Source organism: Ursus americanus, chromosome 6 (assembly GCF_024610735.1).
Source record: "Ursus americanus isolate L20-20 chromosome 6, mUrsAme1.1.p, whole genome shotgun sequence".
In the NCBI taxonomy this organism is placed as follows: Eukaryota; Metazoa; Chordata; class Mammalia; order Carnivora; family Ursidae; genus Ursus; species Ursus americanus.
In genome coordinates this window covers 29,355,338-29,373,252 of record NC_142132.1, presented here as the reverse complement: position 1 = coordinate 29,373,252, position 17,915 = coordinate 29,355,338, and the positions used below count along the sequence as shown (strand labels likewise).

Sequence of the window (17,915 nt, the reverse complement as noted above, 5' to 3'; positions counted from 1 at the left end):
TAGTTATCAGGGAATATAAAGAATAGAGAAAGCATCCAGGAACCTAGATTTGATTATTACAACCATGAAGTTTCTGATATTGACCTCAGTGATTGTGAATTTCCACATGTCATTGAAATTTATGACTTCCCCCAAGAATTTCGTACTGAAGACCTCCTTCGGGTTTTCTGCAGTTATCAGTAAGTATTTGCAAATAGTTGGGCATGTTTGGGAAGGTGGGGTGAAGTTTTCTTAAAATGTTTTCTGTAAAATCATCTGTCGTTTGCATATTCCCTATTGTTTACTTTAGCATCAGTTTTGTGGATTGTCTTTTCCAAGTCATTAGAAATCTTCTGTATCAAGCCTTTCTTCTTCTTAGTTCTTTAAAAATGCCAAATAATCTTTCTAGACCCCATTTTGGGCATTTAAGAAGAATGTCTTCAGTTATGACTTCTGGATGTCTTCGTGTTGCATTTAGTCCATTTATAGTTACTATAATTATTGATATATTTGGATGTATGCCTGCCATGTTTTTTTGTGTTTACTTGTTTCATCTTTTTCTCTTCTTTCTTGCCTTCTTTTGGACTGATGAGGTATTTTTTTCTCATTTTATTTTGTTTGGAAATGATACTCTGTTTCTATTCTTTGGTGGTTACTTTAGAAATTACAAAATGCATGCTTAATTTACCAGTGGCCAAAGTTAATATTTTTACACTCTTTCCAAACACTTTAAGGGCTTTTTAACTCCATTTCCCAATTCCATTCCCTCCCTTTCCACCACCCCCAACTAATATGCTATTGAGACTGTTTTCTTTTTAATTTTTTTTCTTTTTAAACTCCATTTGATGTTACTATTTTATAGAGTCAGTGTTCAGATTTATTCACTTTCTGTGTTCTTCATTTATACCTCTTGCATCTCATATCTTCCATCTGAAACCATTTTCTTTTTGCATGGAACATATTCTTTTCCCATTTAATTTAGTAACAATCTGCTGTAAACAGACTCAGTTGGGTTTTTTGTTGTTTTTGTAATGGCATTATTTCAACTTCATTTTTGAAAGACACGTTTGCTAGGTATAGAATTCTAGGTTGGCCGTCATTTTTCTCTCAGAAATGTGCAGATTTATTCTACCATCTCCTGGCTTTCTCTGTGGAGAATAAGAAACCAGCTGAAAGTTCACAACTGTTGCTTCTGAATGTAATCTGTCTTTTCTCTTTGGATGCTCTTAGGGGTTTCTCTTTATCTTGCATTTTAGTATGATGTGGCTTTGTGTTTTTTTACATTTATTCTTGAGATTATTTGAGCTTCTTAAGTCAGTAAGTATTTTTCATTGGTTTTTGGAGAACACATAGTTATCTCTTCAGGTAGTGCCTTTGTGCCAGTCTTTCTCTTTCACCTTCTCTAAGATTCCAAGAAAATATATATTAGACCTTCTCACTTAATCCTCATGTTACCTCTCTTTTATATTTTCTGTGTTTGTCTCTGTTACGTTCTGAATAGTTCCTTAGCTCTCATTTCCAGTTCACTAATTTTTTCTTTAGTTGTGTTTAATTTGCTGTTAAAACTGTCCATTGAATGTTTAAATTTCATTTTATGTTCTTTATTTTTCTCAGTTCTCTATTTCTCTTTAAAATCTGCATGGCCATTTTTTAATTTCTTGGTTTTTTCTAAAATATTTTCAAGATTTAAAAAATTTCTTAAATCTATTAAACGTAGACCTTCTATGGTCTGTGTCTGGTAATTCCTTTACCTGAAGTCTTTTTAGTTCTGCTTCTGCAGATTCTCACTCATAGTGTCTTGCTTTTTTGGAGGTGTAGTTTTTTGGGGGGGGGGGTTTGTTTTTGTTTTTTGGGTTTTTTTTTTTTTTTTTTACTGTAAGTCAGCTATTTTCCTTGGAATTTTATTTACGGGAATTGAAGTCTACAGAAGAAGATTTCTCCTGAGAGGATACATGTTTTCTTCTGCCAAGCACCAAGGGCCCTAAGAGTTCAGCAGCACTGTAAATTAAATTATTGATTTGAGGTTATCCTGACCACCGAGATAGAAATAGTCAAGTGGAGAATGATAAAAAGTGATTATTATGTGTCTCAACTAGTTTATCTTAACAACACATATAAATGTCTAGTCACTTGTCAGTCTTTGATGTGGTGCCAAGGCCTTTTTTTTTTTCTTTTAAGTTACTGGTCTATTGATAGAAGAGTTCTTGTATGTTATCCTCATAATATATCAACTATAAAGTGGAGTGAGAACTTTAATGTACCTTTAGAGGCATCTGAGTGCTTACTCCTTATAGGTTAAAATGTTTTCTCTTTTATATCTGTTTTGCCCAAACATAATTGGTAGTCATTTTTGGATTTTTTAATGATTTCACCATTCTCTACTCTTCCAAAGCATTCAGTTAAGTTTTTAGAGACACAACATCTTTTCTTTTTCACACTGATATTTCATTGTTTGAATTTTATTAAATTATGTAGTGAAAATATAAATTAAAACTGGTATAAGTGGGTTTGAAAACAATTGCATTAACTCTTGTTATGTATAGATATATAGGACAAGGTAAAAGAATCAGAAGTATGCCTCTGTATCTTTAGCTTATAAGAAGAAAATAAGCTTCAGGAATAAAGAAACAATGAAAAATAAGCTTCAGAAAGAAAGTTATTAGGGAAAAGATCTTCAGGATCTGGAAGAAGTCAATACCAAGAAGTATTATACTTTAACATTCTAATCCTGATATTAAAAATGAACTAGGCTTTTTGTCTGATATTACAAATTTAAATTTAAAATTCAATTCATGTAGATCTTGAATTTGTAAGATTCTGTGTCAGGGTTTAACCCCCCACTTTTTCTTAAAGAGCCAGATAGGAAATATTTTAGGCAACTCTGCCATCATTTGCACAAAAGCAGCCACAGACAGTATGTAAACACATGAGCATGGCTGTATTCAGTGAAATTTTCTGTACAAAAATGAGGGGCACCTGGGTGGCTCAGTCAGTTAAGCATCTGCCTTCAGCTCCGGTCATGACCTCTGGGTCCTGGGATAGAGCCCCGGGCATCTGGCTCCCTGCTCAGCAGGGAGTCTGCTTCTCTCCCCCCCACAACTGCTCATTCTCTCTTTCAAATAAATAAATAAAATCTTTTAAAAAAATAAAAGAGTACCCTGTTTTTCTATAAAGTTCTAGAACAGGCAAAATTAGCTAGCAGCCATGTACCTCACTTAAATTTGGATTGGGGGGGTATCGTTTCTATAACTAAAAGAAATAAGGGTGTGACTGGATCCCCTAGGTAAGTTAATCTTTCCATAGACCTTCTGCTAGATGTATAGGGTTGGTCAGTCTAATTCATTAACATGTTAAGACCCTATATCAGGGCCTCTTCCATGTAAAGTGCCTAATAGATTTTAAAAAGCAGTCAGTGAACTTAAATCTCAATTTAGTAATACCTTAGATTGTTATTAGTAATGATTTTTAAAACCAAGGATTAGTTTTGTTGATGTCTAGAATTTCCTGAAGACTAGTTAATTCTTATAAATTATTAATTTCCCTTTGCTTGCTTTCTTCCTAATCTTCCCTGCAAGACCATTTTTCTATCAAACCCAAAAACATTCCCAAAAGAGGAGAAGCATTTTAAAGGATTATGAAATTCCAAAGTCTTAAAAGGCTCTCCAGATCCCATCTAAGGTCTTTTTCTAAGCTTTTTGTAAACTCTTATTATACAGGCTCTTCTGCTATTGAACTTTTTCAGTCTCCAACCCCTGTGGTCATTTTATGCCATGGTCAAACTTACCCTTACATTCAGGAAATTCTTTAACCTTCAAAGCCTTCTTCATTCCTTTTTTCCTCAAAGGAATTTTTTTCTTGACTGAAGGAAGATATTTTAGCTGTTGTCTCTTTTTCGTTCTTTATAGTGCTTTATAAAAATAAAGTCAAGGTCACGGTGCAAAAGCCTATAATAATGTCTGAGAGTCAACTTTATATTTTACTCACCATCTTTATCAATATTAATAATCTTTCTGATGAATATTGCTATTAGTCATAAAAAATAATGAGCACCATTTATTTATTAAATGCCCGTAAGTGCTCAACACTGTGCTCTTTGCCTTGTCACAGATACCTCATTTCCATTTTCACAATAACTGTTTGGAAGGTGCTATACCCATTTCTACAGATGAGCAGACCTAGCTTCTAGAGAAGTTAAATCTGCCCAAGATTTCAAGGTAGCAGAACCCTGAGTCCTTTTGTATCTGACCCTCAACCCCATGCCCTTTCTACAGAACTATGTTGAATCTATGAGCAGTTTTTAAGTTCCTCCCTGAAAAAAATAATGCCATCATTTTGATAGTCACTGTGCTCACTATATAAGGGCTATGCTCAAAATTTAGGTGTTTTTAATGGTCATTCTTTTGATTCTCTCTAATCCTATCTGATGTTTCTCTGATCTTGATATCTTTTATCCTGAATTTTTCTGACTTTGCCACAATTCTTTCCTGTTTTCCATTTCTTACTTCCTTTCTACAACTAGAAATAATAGGTCAGCCTCTGTGATTATAGTTGTCTTTTTTCTCAGTTACTTGATTTTTATGGTTTTTTGGGTTTCTTTTTTGTTTGTTTCTTGCTTTGAATGACTTGTCTCCCTCTCTGTGTCTGTGAGCCTACATTTGCATTAAATCCAGGTGACCTTCCCTGCCTACCTCCTCTTCCAATATTCTTCTGCCTCTTCTCTGCTGCCTCCTTTCACCTCTTCTTGCTCTGTGCGCATAAGAACATCTCTTGTAAATAGTGCGATAAATACTTTACCTCCCCAAGGGACATGTGAGGATTAATTAGTTGATGTCTATAAAATGGCTGGGAAGATAAAATACTCCCAGGTAGTTCTTCATGATGGTATTATTGCTTTTAAAATTCAGTGGCTTCTTCTGTCCGCCAAGCTGTTTTTGTGTCATTATCCCCATTCTACCTGTGCGCTCGCTGAGTGTTTATCTCATTATGAAATGCTTTATGAGACTCTTATTTGAAAGATGTTTTATAAAAGTAAATTTTATTTTAAGAAATAAAATTGTGTTGTTTTGTTGCAGAAAGAAAGGATTTGATATTAAATGGGTGGATGACACACATGCCCTAGGAGTATTCTCCAGTCCAATTACAGGTATTCACCCAGTGGATTGCTGTGGTCTTTCGTTATTGTCTATTTTCTCTTGCTATTTGTTCTTATTTCCCTTGTATTCTAGCCAACTGGCATTTTATTCAGCCAGTGTAGGTAAATGGCAGATACAGGTTTTTAAGCATGGTACTTTGTACCCATGTGCTCTACCTCTCCCTTTTCACCTTAATCCAGTGGTAATTTGGAGAGAGCCTACTCCTTCCAAGGTTACATGCTGTGTAAGTGTCAGTTATGATCATATGTAAACAGATTTTAGGTAGAAATTTAAGAAGCCAGTGTGACTAAATCTTAAAAGTTTTGTGGTTTTTTTTTTTTTTTCCCACCCAGACAAATGAATTTGAAGTAGCCCTTGAACCTTCCCAGTGAGAGATTATAATACCTACTTTCTGGATATATGATTGGGCCTTCTCACTTATGTCATTAGCCTCATGATAGATGTGATACAGAGGCATTCAAGGAAATTAGAGATGTTGGTTCCTGTCTGAACCACCTAGAATAGGGGTCTGCAAACTGTAAAGGGCCAGGTAGTAAATATTTTAGGGTGTAAGGTCTCTGTCACTACTTAATTCTGCTATTGTAACAAGAAAGCATCCCTAAACAGTATTCAAATGAATAGAAGTGGCTGTTTCAGTAAAATGTTACAAGAATAGGTGGATGACTGGATTTGGTCAAAAACCATAGTTTGCTGACCCCTGATCTAAAATAATCACTTGCCAAGCTGTTTATGGATTTTCTAGAGCTGACCAACTCTTTTCCTTGCCACGGGGGGGAAAAGTGTAACTAGACACCTAGGAAATACTTTCTGAGAGCTAACCTTAAATTTTCTTTTGTATCACCCTTCTTCGTATCTTCTAGTTTCTTATATTTATTCCTCTTTGCAGCTCGTGACGCTCTGGGTAGTAAACATACCATGGTGAAAATCCGGCCCTTGTCACAGGCCACAAGAGCAGCCAAGGCCAAAGCTAGAGCTTATGCCGGTGAGCCTATAATCTATGAGGGGCTTTTTCTTGTTGATAGTTGTGTTATTGTTTTTTCTAGCACTTGTACCTCATCTAGAGTTCTAAAGACATATCACTTTTATTTTTAGTGTTAAAGGAAGTATGTTTTTAAAGAAAAGACAAAAGGCTGTGTTGGAAATGGCATCTGAGCAGCCACTTGGAGAGAGTGGGAGATATGGCCAAGCAGTGTAGCAACCATTTTCTGATGACATCCTTATCTGGTTTACCTCAGTGTTGACCTGTTTGCAAGGGTCACTGTAGAAATTGTGTTAATACAGATAACAAAGCCAGGATTGTTTGTGCTTTGCCATGTTAGTTTCCTCTGATCATCATCTATTGGCCTGTATTAATTACTGCTGAGGCAGCCCTTGTTAGTCTATTTTATATGTTAATTACAGAGTTAAATCGTTTTGCCAAATGATTTGCTGGAAGAGTGCTTTCTCTTCCTTACTTCCTTCTGCTCCCCCTCTTTTTCCCATTCAGAGTTCCTGCAGCCAGCAAAGGAGCGTCCTGAGACTTCGGCAGCCCTAGCCAGAAGGTTAGTCATCAGTGCCCTTGGGGTTCGAAGTAAGCAGAGCAGAACGGAAAGGGAAGCAGAGCTCAAGAAACTGCAGGAAGCCCGAGGTGAGTTGAAGTAATGGCGTTCTCTCTAATTCTCTAGACCTCTCTAGCTCTCTAGAGCTCGCTATAAGGCATGTGTTAAAAAAAAAAAAAATGAATGAAGCCCATTCCATTTTGTCATTTCCATTTCCTAGAAGCCTCCCAAGTTTATTGAAATTGTTTTCATGCCTTATATTTAGGGGGAAGACGTTTCAGGATTTGTCCTCCTGTTCCACACACCAGGGCATCCTAATCCATGCTCTTAACTGTTGTTTTCCAAGAGATAGGTTCGGTCTTTTCAGCTCATCATCCATGGCTTTTTCTATAGTTCTTGCTCCAAAGTCTGAGCAATATTTTCCTGTGAAGACATAGTAGTCTCCCAGGCAGAAAACATTTGCTGTGTTTTACGGGGCCATGATTGCCATGATATTATCTGATGGTCTAGATTGCAAGTAGAAGACAGATTAAAGAAAAGCCAGTGACTGACATGGATGATAGTACTGTAGGAGGTATTTTTTTCTTTAAAGACAGTCTTGAGTGGTTCCATTAGAGTACATCTAGATTAACCTACCTTCTGATTATTTGCAGTACCTACAAGTTCTTAGAAAATATTTCCACTGATCCACAGCAGGGTTTTTCTTTCCCGGTAGTTTGGAATTAAGGTTAAAATCTCTCTTTTCCCTCTTTCTAGGCTGTTGACTTATATGTAAAGGCCTGGGACTCTGGCTTTACACTTCAGTACTTCTTATCAACCTTCCAGGCTTTAGACAGTCTCATTGCCTTAGCCCACGATCTGTGGAATCTGTGAAGGCAATTTATTCTGAAAATTCCACTTACCAAAAAGTAACTTCATTTTTCCATTAAACGAATTGAAGTTTCAAACTCCTTGTTTATTGCCGGTCTAACAAGGCCATTAATACTTCCTGTCCACTCCTCTGTGGTGATAGCAGGCAGCTTGCGGACTCTCAGCTGCACTGGCCAGATAACCAGTGACAGAGTGTGTCATGGCAGGTGCTAGAGTTTCAGCGTTGAACCCAACTAATTTTTGAAACCTTAATGATTATAATGAGGCAGTTTTGGTTTTTCCAATGCGTGTTCACTCAAAGGCCCTTTACATACAGAAACGGGAGGATTCTTCTGTGCGTGTTTTGTTTTGTTTTTTAATTGATGGCCGTAATAGAACTAGAGTAAGGGCGAATGTGTAATATCCTTAACCCTTTAGTAGTCGGTTATCTCTGAGGAAAGTGCTTTCTCTGTGCTAACCACAGTATCTCAGAAGATCAGTAGAGAGAGAAGATCTGACTCTTTGTGCAGTGTCTCATGCTCCCCTATCTACCTTGTGCGTGTCACAGTAGCCGGAACGCTCCGTGTACTGTGGCAGGCGTTGTGCGCAGGTACCGTCTTGAATACTGCCCTCTGTTTTTCTGTAAGCACATTAGCATGCAGTTTCATTTGAAGTATTTGTTTTAAATGCCCACTTACCTAGCGGACATTTCAGTGATGCAATTAAAAATGGCTCAGTTGAGTACCCTGTTACTTACTTTTTAAAGAAGGCCTTTAATTGTGAATGGAGACTCACTGTGGTAAGTTCCTCTTATCCATTGGTACTGAGTCTGTACAGATTATAGAAGTTTCTTCCTTTATTATGCTTCAGAGCTCTCCCATTTTTCATATCTGAGAAAACGCATATGGAAAATTCCTGATATATCTCTTTCTGACTTCTTTATGCATTAGGCACATATTCTTGTACCTGCCTGCATGGAGCCCAAGACTGCTCACTTAAAGATTTTTTTCTTTAGAAAAAAGAAAGATTTTTTTTCCCTGTGGAAATTAAAAGTACCATTTAGATATTAAACAGAACAGATATTTTTGTTCCAGATCTTCTTCCACTGGAGAGGGAGGGATCAGTACAGCATAGTGGATAACATTAGATTCTGGAATCAAGACTGCTTAGGTCTGCCTCTAAGCTCTACCATTTACTGGCTGTGTGACCTTGGGCAGATTACTTATTCTCTGGAGGCCTCTGTTTCCTCATCCATAAAATGGAAATGAAGTGAGATAACCCACAAAAGATGCTTAGTCATCTTCAGAACCCATCGGAATACGTGCTCTCCTGTTTCGCCGGTAATAAATATATGATGAATGTTAGCTGCTGCTGTTTTTAGTAATAGTGGAAATATTATTATATGGTGAGTCTAACACAGATTCCAGCACATCTTTTTAACAGTACTTTTTTTTATTTTAAATTTCCTGTAGTACTCTGTCAACAATGTTCGGCATTTCACTAGGCAGCTGTCCTCTAGCATTGTGCTCTTGTTTGGGAGAATTAGAGAGATGGAAAAATTTTGTTCCTTTACTTAAGACTTATAATCAAGGATGAGGATATCTGCCTTGAGTAAGGAAGAAAATATGATTTTAAGCAGTTGTTCCTCTTCTTACTTCAGTTCTGAAGAATTTTTTAAATTCCAGTATACTTAATGTACAGTGCTAGTTTCAGGCGTTTGATCCAGTGATTCAGCAATTCTGTACATTACTCAGTCCTCATCAAGATAAGTGTGCTCTTAATCCCCATCACCTATTTCGCCTATCCCCCCACCCACCACCTGTCTGGTAACCATCATTTTGTTCTCTGTAGTTAAGAGTGTGTTTTTTTTTGGTTTATCTCTTTTTTTCCCTTTGTTTCTTTGTTTTGTTTCTAAAATTCCACATATGAGTGAAAAATCATATGGTATTCCTTTGCTTAGCATTACACTTACTAGCTGCATCCATGTTGTTGCAGATGGCAAGATTTCATTCTTTTTTTCTGACTCAGTAATATTCCATTGTGTGTGTGTGTGTGTGTGTGTGTGTGTGTGTGTGTGTGTATAAGTATACACACACACACACACACACACACACCACCTGTTCTTTATCCAGTCATCTATTGATGGATGCTTGGGCTGCTTCCCTAATTTGGCTATTGTAAATAATCCTTTCAAATTAGTGGTTTTTTATTCTTTGGATAAGTACCCAGTGGTATGATTAATAGATCATATGGTAGTACTATTTTTAATGTTTTGAGGAACCTCCATACTGTCTTCCACACTGGCTGTACCAGTTTGCATTCCCACCAACAGTGCACCAGGGTTTCAATTTCTCCACATCCTCACCAACACTTATTTCTTATGTTTTTTATTTTAGACATTCTGGGAGGTGTAAGATGATATCTTATTGTGGTTTTGATTTGCATTTCCCTGAGGGTGAATGATGTTGAGCATCTTTTCATGTGTCTTTGGCCATCTGTATGTCATCTTTGGAGAAATACCTGTTCAAGTCTTTTGCCCATTTTTAATTGGATTATTTGTTTTTAGTACTGAAGATTTTAAGATTAAAAACATGACAGGGTTTTTGTGATTAAAAGGATAAGAAGGCAATTTCAGGCAATGTAATAAGTTATAATAATTCCATGGAAGATGGAAGATGTTATCTCCAGTTTAGAGCTACCTAGTTGGTAAATTGAGAGGAGGCATTTGAACCAAGGCCTCTATAATTAAAACCCATGCGCTCCTTACAATACTGTAATTGCTCTTGAAGGACTTTTGGAGTAATTAACATTTTTTCCCAGGAAAAAAAAATAAAAGAATTTTTAAGGTCTTTAGAAAGTGAAACATGGCAGGCTTTTTTTTTTTTTTTTTTTTTTTTTTTTTTTGTTATCTGTTCCAGTGGTTAGCAGCTTTCACTGTCAAAAAATTCTTCCCTAGGTCTAACTTAAATCTGTATAATGGTTTAAGCCAGTTTCCTTTTCTTTTTTCCTTTGTAAAAATTAGGGAGCATGTGGACACCATCCTGTTCTAATCTTTAGAGATCAAGGGCAGATTATTTAGGAATAAGGGAATCTGGGTGGCAGTAGAGTTTTTGCCATTAATTTTAGCTGTGTTGCCATGGGTTTGTCCCTTATACCTCTGTGTGCTCTAGTTTCCAACAAAACAAAACTAATGCCTGACTTACCCTAGAGAATTTTTTGAGCACAATCTGAGTTAATGTGTAAAAACATTTATTTAGAAAGGTGCTTTACAAATTCAGGATACTTTTATTTATGTAACTCTTAGAAAATTAGTGTTCATTATAATAATATGAGACAGTAAAGACAAATATTACCTACTGCTGCTTCCCATCCATTATCTATGACAAACAGTGCTAATCAGTCATGACACTCTTTTGTGAGTTTTGACTTGACCACTGCCAGTTGATCAGACTTAGCATGGAAATTGGAATCAATGTGCCATCCTGAGATAGGTACTTTCATAAATAGCACTGTAGAATAGCTAGGCTTTTTCTCCCCCGCCTTCTTGAGGAGTTCTGTCCGGCATAGTGTCTGGGTCACAAAAAGATACCCAGTGTGTATGGTCATTGACTGAAGAATACATGGCTGACGTTGGTCACTTTTTCTTCATAAATCTTATTTCGTTCATGATTCTACTCTGAACTCTTTTAAGTTCTCTATATTTTTCTTTATAAAACCCAGAATTGAACACTGCCTACGAAAACCTAATTAATGAATTTGGTATTAGTGATTTTGAGGCTTAAATACTTCCTGCTAAGTTCCCTCACCCTACTTTGGTTTTCTTACCCTTTTAATGAGAAGCTTATGTCTTAGTCCTTAATTAAAAGGAAATTCAGGGGCACCTGGGTGGCTTAGTCGATTAAGCGCAGGTTTTGATCTCAGAGTTGTGAGTTCAAGCCCTATGTTGGGCTCCACAATGGGAATGGAGCCGACTTATAGATAAGATTAGATAGATAGATAGATAGATAGATAGATAGATAGATAGATAGAGGAAGAGAGTAAGAAAGTTTTGTGTTTTGTTTTTTTTTTTAAAGGAGATTGAGAAAGTAACATTACCCTGGGAAGAATCAAGAAAAAAGAAGTACCCAAATCATTTTACGCAAATCATATTGTGTGTATCTGGAGGATAAGAACTTTAGTTTGTAAGTCTTAGAACATGGGAGAAATGATTTTTAGTCCAACAGAGTGCATAATAGATCAGACCTGCACAAAGAGTGGGAAATCAAAGTATTTGACTTACTTATGTTTTAAACCAGTGATTCACACAAAACAACAAAACTACATTTTAAAGACCAGATTCGGTAGTATGTGTAAAATTTCCCCATGTTTCGGGGCGCCTGGGTGGCGCAGTTGTTAAGCATCTGCTTTCGGCTCAGAGCGTGATCCCAGCATTCTGGGATCGAGCCCCACATCAGGCTCCTCCGCTAGGAGCCTGCTTCTTCCTCTCCCACTCCCCCTGCTTGTGTTCCCTCTCTCGCTGGCTGTCTCTCTCTGTCAAATAAATAAATAAAATCTTTAAAAAAAAAAAATTCCCCATGTTTAATTTATCAAAACACTTGATTCCCACCTAAAACTGGAGATAGAAGATAATATTACTTCTCAGAATAAGGTACTCTCTCATTTTCAAAGCCTGCCAAAATTTTATTTCATAACTTATTTCCATTTTACTCTTGGCAGTAGGTGATTAATTGACTGGTTCTGAAAGGCATCTTTTGGGTCACAGGCCTGAAAGGCAGAGTAAGTAAACCATGATTTGATCCCCTAGTTTGCTTAATTAAATCACTAAGAACTTAAAAGAAAATCATCCCTATAGAATACTTAGTCAACTGTAATAAAAAAATTTAATCACAACTGCTACCTTTTGAAATCCTTTTTAGGCTTTTCCATTATTCTGCTTTCAAGGGCTCTGCTGCATTGCTGACTCATAATCTGGGTCATGTGGCATTTTCTTTGTGTCTTTTCTTCCTTAATGTGAAATTCCCTTCATTTTAACTGCATTTCTCTTTTCATCTTAATGTGATCTTTTCCTCTGAGATGCAATATTTACCCGTATTTTTGCCTTCACCTTCTGTTTAGTAAACTAATATCCCTGACCTGTATCAGAGATGAAAATGTTAACCCTAGGATCAACTGACCAGTTTACCAACTATTGCTGAATAAGGAGCACATAGTGCTTTGTGTTGATACTTATTACATTGATGAACGTTCCACTCTCCACAGTTAAATGCCCCCTTAACACTTCTGTGATCCAGACTATATGTTTCCCAGTATATGAATGATTATATAAATACTTGGTAAGCCTAAAATCTAAAGCCTTTCTAAAATTAAGAGGTTACTTAAATTACTTCTCCTTAATCTATCAGGTCTGTCAATCCATGAAAGAAGGCAATTAGATGAGTTTGACCAGACTTGTACTTCCAATCTTCATGTTGATTATTACTCTGTAGGTGGCTGCCTGGGAATTTTGTGATGATTTTTCTCCATTATTTTCTTAGGTGTAGAAGTAGATTTTGAAAGTTTTAATTTACATCCTTTTTCTTTATTTTCTTTTGTAATGACACCAAATTGGCCCTTTTTTCATCTTCAGCCCCTTCCGTTCCTTCAGTGGTAAGTGGTGATTCAGTCACCTCATTTAATAGAATCATTTCTGCCAGTTGATTTCTCATACTGGGAAATGGAAGTCTGCAGGGCCAGCTCATGTGTGCTGTAGGTTAATCATTTCATACGACTTCTTCTCTTCTTCCTTTAGTTCCTTGCCCTTATGGCTGCTGTTGAGCTTTTTTTCTTTACTTAGTTTACTTTTTTTAATTGTTGGAGGTAAAGTTAATAGGAGCTCTTTTCATGCAGTCTATCAGCTATTATCTGTTTTCCTTTCTCTTTTTAATAAAGGGACGACATGCTTCCTTATCTTTCTGACAATACATTTTTTTTTCATTTTCCCTTTTCTTTTTAGATATTTTCAGATGTCAGGACAGTGGAAAGTATGCTGGTTTAAGAATTAAGGACCCGTGTTCCAGCTTTAGTTTTTTACTGGTTATGTAACCTTAGGCAAGTCATTTAGCCTCTCCATGCTTCCTCTTTAAAAAGTCCTTCTCTACTCATGTTCTGAATTTTAGAATGTGTGCCTCACATTGCTACTATTCCCTTGTGCTTCTCAGATTGTGCCCCAGCCTTCACTGGTTTCTCGTATGGCTTACCACCAGAGTTGCCCGTTCTTTTCATATATATTTGGCAGGAGAGATCTATAATCTTTTATTAGAAAGCTTTAGGGTAGAAAATGTTTCAGTATTCTAAACTTTTTCAATTTTAGAAAGATAATATGGTTATCTTAATATATATTTCCTGACACCAAAATCAAACACACTAATATTAATATTTCTGCCCCAAAGTGTATGGCTCTTCCATAAAATGGCATGTATAAGACTATAAGCAGCCTCTTAGTTTTTCAGGTTATATTTACCACCAAATGAGTTTTAGCCCTAAACTTTAAAAAAAAAAAAATTTTTTTTTTGTTTTTTTGTTTTCAGAACTACTTTGACTTTGGCCTTGTGGTTTATGGGCAGTCATTATATTTTTCTACTGCATCTGGATCTGTTTTCTTAGAATTTCCCAGATAGCTTTTCTGGTTTAAATTTCTGAGCTTATGGAAAAATTTGAGTTCTAGTAGTTTACTTTCATGGTTTCCTCACTTTTTCTAGGAATCCAGATACAGGTTTTGATGGCTTTCGTCCAACATTGCATCTTTTTTTATTTTTATTTTTTAAGATTTTATTAGAGAGAGAAAGCTAGAGACAGAGCACAAGTGGAGGGGAAGGGCAGAGGGTGAGAGAGTAGCAGACTCCCCTCTGAGCAGGGAGCCTGATCCGGGGCTACATCCCAGGACCCTGGCATTATGACCTGAGCTGAAGGCAGACACTTAACCCACTGAGTCACCCAGGCATTCCTCATCCAATGTTGCTTTTGCCTTTAGATCCCCTTTCTAACTTTACCCAGTTTGTAAGAATCAGAACCGAAGTGCCTCCCGAAGAAACCCTGGAATCCTTTAGATAAGCCAGTTTTCCTTAGGGCTGCTGTCTCTCTGGAGAATCCCAATCCCAGTTCAAGCCTGTCTTAAGGCCAAGTCACAAGGCACTGAATTAATAGCCTTCACTTTGGAATTTGCTGACCGCCCCTCCCATTTTTTTGCCTCTTACATTAGAACTTTGCTGCTATATTCAGATAATGCCACAAGGTGGTGCCCAAATAGCAGTGAATTTCTCTTTCTCACGTTTCCAAGTGCCAGTCAACTTCCTGACCAAGTTCTTTGCCCTTAAAGTACAGTAAAATATTTAGTAAAGGAATTTTGTAAGGGATTCTGCTGATTTGGAAAGGTATGTCAACATAGCAAGTGTTAACTCTAAACTCACCTTGATTTCTGTAATAATTCCCCTGGTTCATGACTTGTAAAATCTTTCACAGACATTATCTGAAATAATAGTCCTTGAGAGGAAGCACTTAGGCTTACCATGTACATTTTATTGTAAAGGTAAATGACTAGCCATGAAATTAGAACTAGTATTGTGGTACCTAACGAAGTGCTTGTGTTACCAGATCGTGTATGGTCTGTATTGTCTCAGGTTTTGGTAAGACTATTAAATGGAAACCAAGCGTCTCTGTTAAAAATTGAAGATGGATTGCCCAGATTTGTGTTTCTGTTTTGTTTTTAGAAATAGTTCTTTGTTTCCCTTCATTATATGTGCTCATTTTTCCATGTTGGAATTGTGCATTCCAGAAGATTTTTGGCTCCTGAAAGTACTCTGAAAATATTGAAATTTGATTTGTCTCTGAAATATTTTTTCTGTAAGATTGTAATAGGGAGATATAACTAAAGCCCAGTGGCTACCACTTCCATTTGAGCAAGAAGGCAGAAGAATATTGAAACAAAATTCTCTATCCCTATTGAAAATTTTTAAAGATCAGTGAAGTGGGAATAACAGGCAATTATATTGAACCACTAACACAGTTGAGAAATAGAATTAAAATAAACACATTATCAGCAAGACTGGATTCTGGGTCCTGCTGGATTCTGACTTCATATACTTTTTTTTTTTTTTTTTAAAGTAGGCTTCACGCCCAGCGTGGAGCCCAACAAGTGGCTTGAACTTAAAACTATGAGATGAAGACCTGAGCTGAGATCAGGAGTCAGACACTTAACCAACTGAGCCACCCAGGTGCCCCACTCCAGACTTTTTATTTCTCTTAGCCCCAGATCTTTCTCTCTGTTATAAAGTACTAGTCACATTGTTTCCACTTACAAAACCCTTGGAAAGTTAAAAATATTAACTCTTGGAATCAGGTAGGAGAAGACCAGAAGTCCTCCTGTCTCATGATTAAAGTTTGCTTATAATTTGCGTTAAAGGAAAGTCCCTGGTCGTGTGAAGTGTACTCCCACTTTTAACCATGTCCTAACTTCCAGAGAGAAAACGACTGGAAGCCAAGCAACGGGAAGATATCTGGGAAGGCAGAGACCAGTCTACTGTTTGAACATCACTCAATGAAGGGGATAGTTCTATGAATTCAGAAAATATTTCCATAGTCTCCAGATAGGAGGATCCTTCTAGAGTTCTGTGTACGTGCAGAAGTGCGTGTTAATGAAAGAGAAAGCCATCAAGACGAGCGCTGACTGTGTACAGAAAGAAGATGGACTCCTGTCCGTCTTTGCTTCTAGCTGCAGTTCTTTGGAACTGCCCTACTGTGTTGGGCATAGAAGGGGGCCATCAGCCAGGAAGCTGACTTGTGACAGCTTGGATAGGACTTCCAAGAGTCCTCTGGGCGGGGCAAGTCCCATTGTTAGCCTGGCTCACACGTCTAAGATGTCTGGAGAAGATACAAAACAGAGGATTTAAACCTGGGATGATGGGAGATTTCAGCCCTGCAAAGGCGGTGTGTTCCCTCGGGCCTCACCAAACTGAGGGGTGGTGGAGGGAGCAGTTCCCACAGAGAGACGGAGCAGTGTCTGAAGTACTTGGTCCTCACGGAATCGGCATTGTCACTTGCAGAACTCCAGAGCTAGTGAGCTGCAGCAGCTGTGGGGGTTTGCACCGAGCCGAGGCCGGAGGCTGCTCACACTGCACGGCAGCCAGGGGCCCGCCGCCTCCGGTCCTCACAGGGAGCCAGCCGTGGAGCACCGTCGTGTTGTGAGAAGGAGACATTAAAGCTCATTTTATGACACACATCACTCTGCTCTTTGTCAATTTTGTCATTCCCACAAAAAAAATTGCAGAACAGCTCTCCTCGTGTCGTCATCCCTACAGTGCTGTGCACGGCTTCGCTGGGTCTGCTGGCTTTATTGAGCCCCGCTGAGTAGACTGCTGCCCCTCTCTGCCGCAGAGTGGACTACAGAAATGTGTGTCTCAGGATTGGTATGTGGTAGCTCCCCTCCCCTTCTTGCCGTCCCAGTACACTGCCCCCCACCCCCAGCCTCTCACTTTCTCCCGTTTCTGTCACACCTGACATTCTGCGGAAGGCATCTGGCACTCAGCGTGTTCTTGGTATCATCTTCCTAGCCTGTGCCAGAGGCGCTTGGCAGGCAACGCCAAACCATCCATTATAAGGAAGAGTTGCCAGAATAAAACAAACACCTGGGCAGTGAGAAATTTTCTAAAGGACACTGACAAGTCTGAGCCACCAATTTAGGCTTTATCCATCCTCTACCTGCATTCTCATTGCTTTTGGAAAGGAGTGCAGAAATGGTAGTGCTAGGCCTTAAGAGGCTGAGGTAGCAAGAAATAGTGTCCCACTGTGCTTTCATTGAGGGCAACAGCCTCCTATTTGTATGATTTTGTGCCCATGACAATGATGGAGTATTAGCGTTGCCTAGAACGTGGTGGGGTGGGGGCTCTGTTCAGATGTTCCTCAGATGACACTGGCCTAGGTTCTTAGCCTGGACCCAACTATCCCTGCTGCTGTTCTGGTCTAGGAGCCCTCTTGAGTTCTTCAGCATTGTTTTTCTCATTCTTGGTCAGTTCTGAAAGTGTCCCTTGTTCATATTCAGTGCTTACTTTTCAAGCTTGGAGGATTAAAAAAATCCTTCTCTTGACCCTCTGTCCTAGTACTGCCTAGACCAACGCACCTCTCTTTGGCTGGTAGCTACGGGGTTTGTGCTCTTGGTCTTCACAGAACAGACTTCTCTAAATAAGCAGGTCTGTTTGAATAATAAGGCTGCATTGGAAAGGAAAGAAGGGAATTGTAGCCAGGCTTCGTACTGAATGGTATGTTTCTGAGGTATATGTTTACTCTGTTTTGATTCTTCAAGGCTAAGAGTAACCCTGGGCAGTAAAAAAGATGATTGTTCCTATCACTTGTCTTTGAGGTGCTT

General features: G+C 38.1%; 1 protein-coding gene across 7 annotated transcripts in view; it reads left to right on the top strand.

Moving 5' to 3' along the window:
• The window catches only part of R3HCC1L (R3H domain and coiled-coil containing 1 like), a 193,701-nt gene that overhangs the window by 67,097 nt on the left and 108,689 nt on the right, over positions 1-17,915 (top strand). For 5 of the 7 annotated variants that reach the window (XM_045784668.2, XM_045784679.2, XM_045784658.2 and 2 more), the window contains 5 exons: positions 4-179; positions 5,052-5,122; positions 6,019-6,114; positions 6,619-6,759; positions 16,014-16,770. In XM_045784668.2, coding sequence (XP_045640624.1) covers positions 4-179; positions 5,052-5,122; positions 6,019-6,114; positions 6,619-6,759; positions 16,014-16,081 — 552 coding nt within the window. In that variant the 3' untranslated portion in view covers positions 16,082-16,770. Of the gene's footprint in view, positions 1-3; positions 180-5,051; positions 5,123-6,018; positions 6,115-6,618; positions 6,760-16,013; positions 16,771-17,915 lie in introns of those variants that run through there. The other 2 variants (XR_015724761.1, XM_045784718.2) reach the window with 2 other exon arrangements.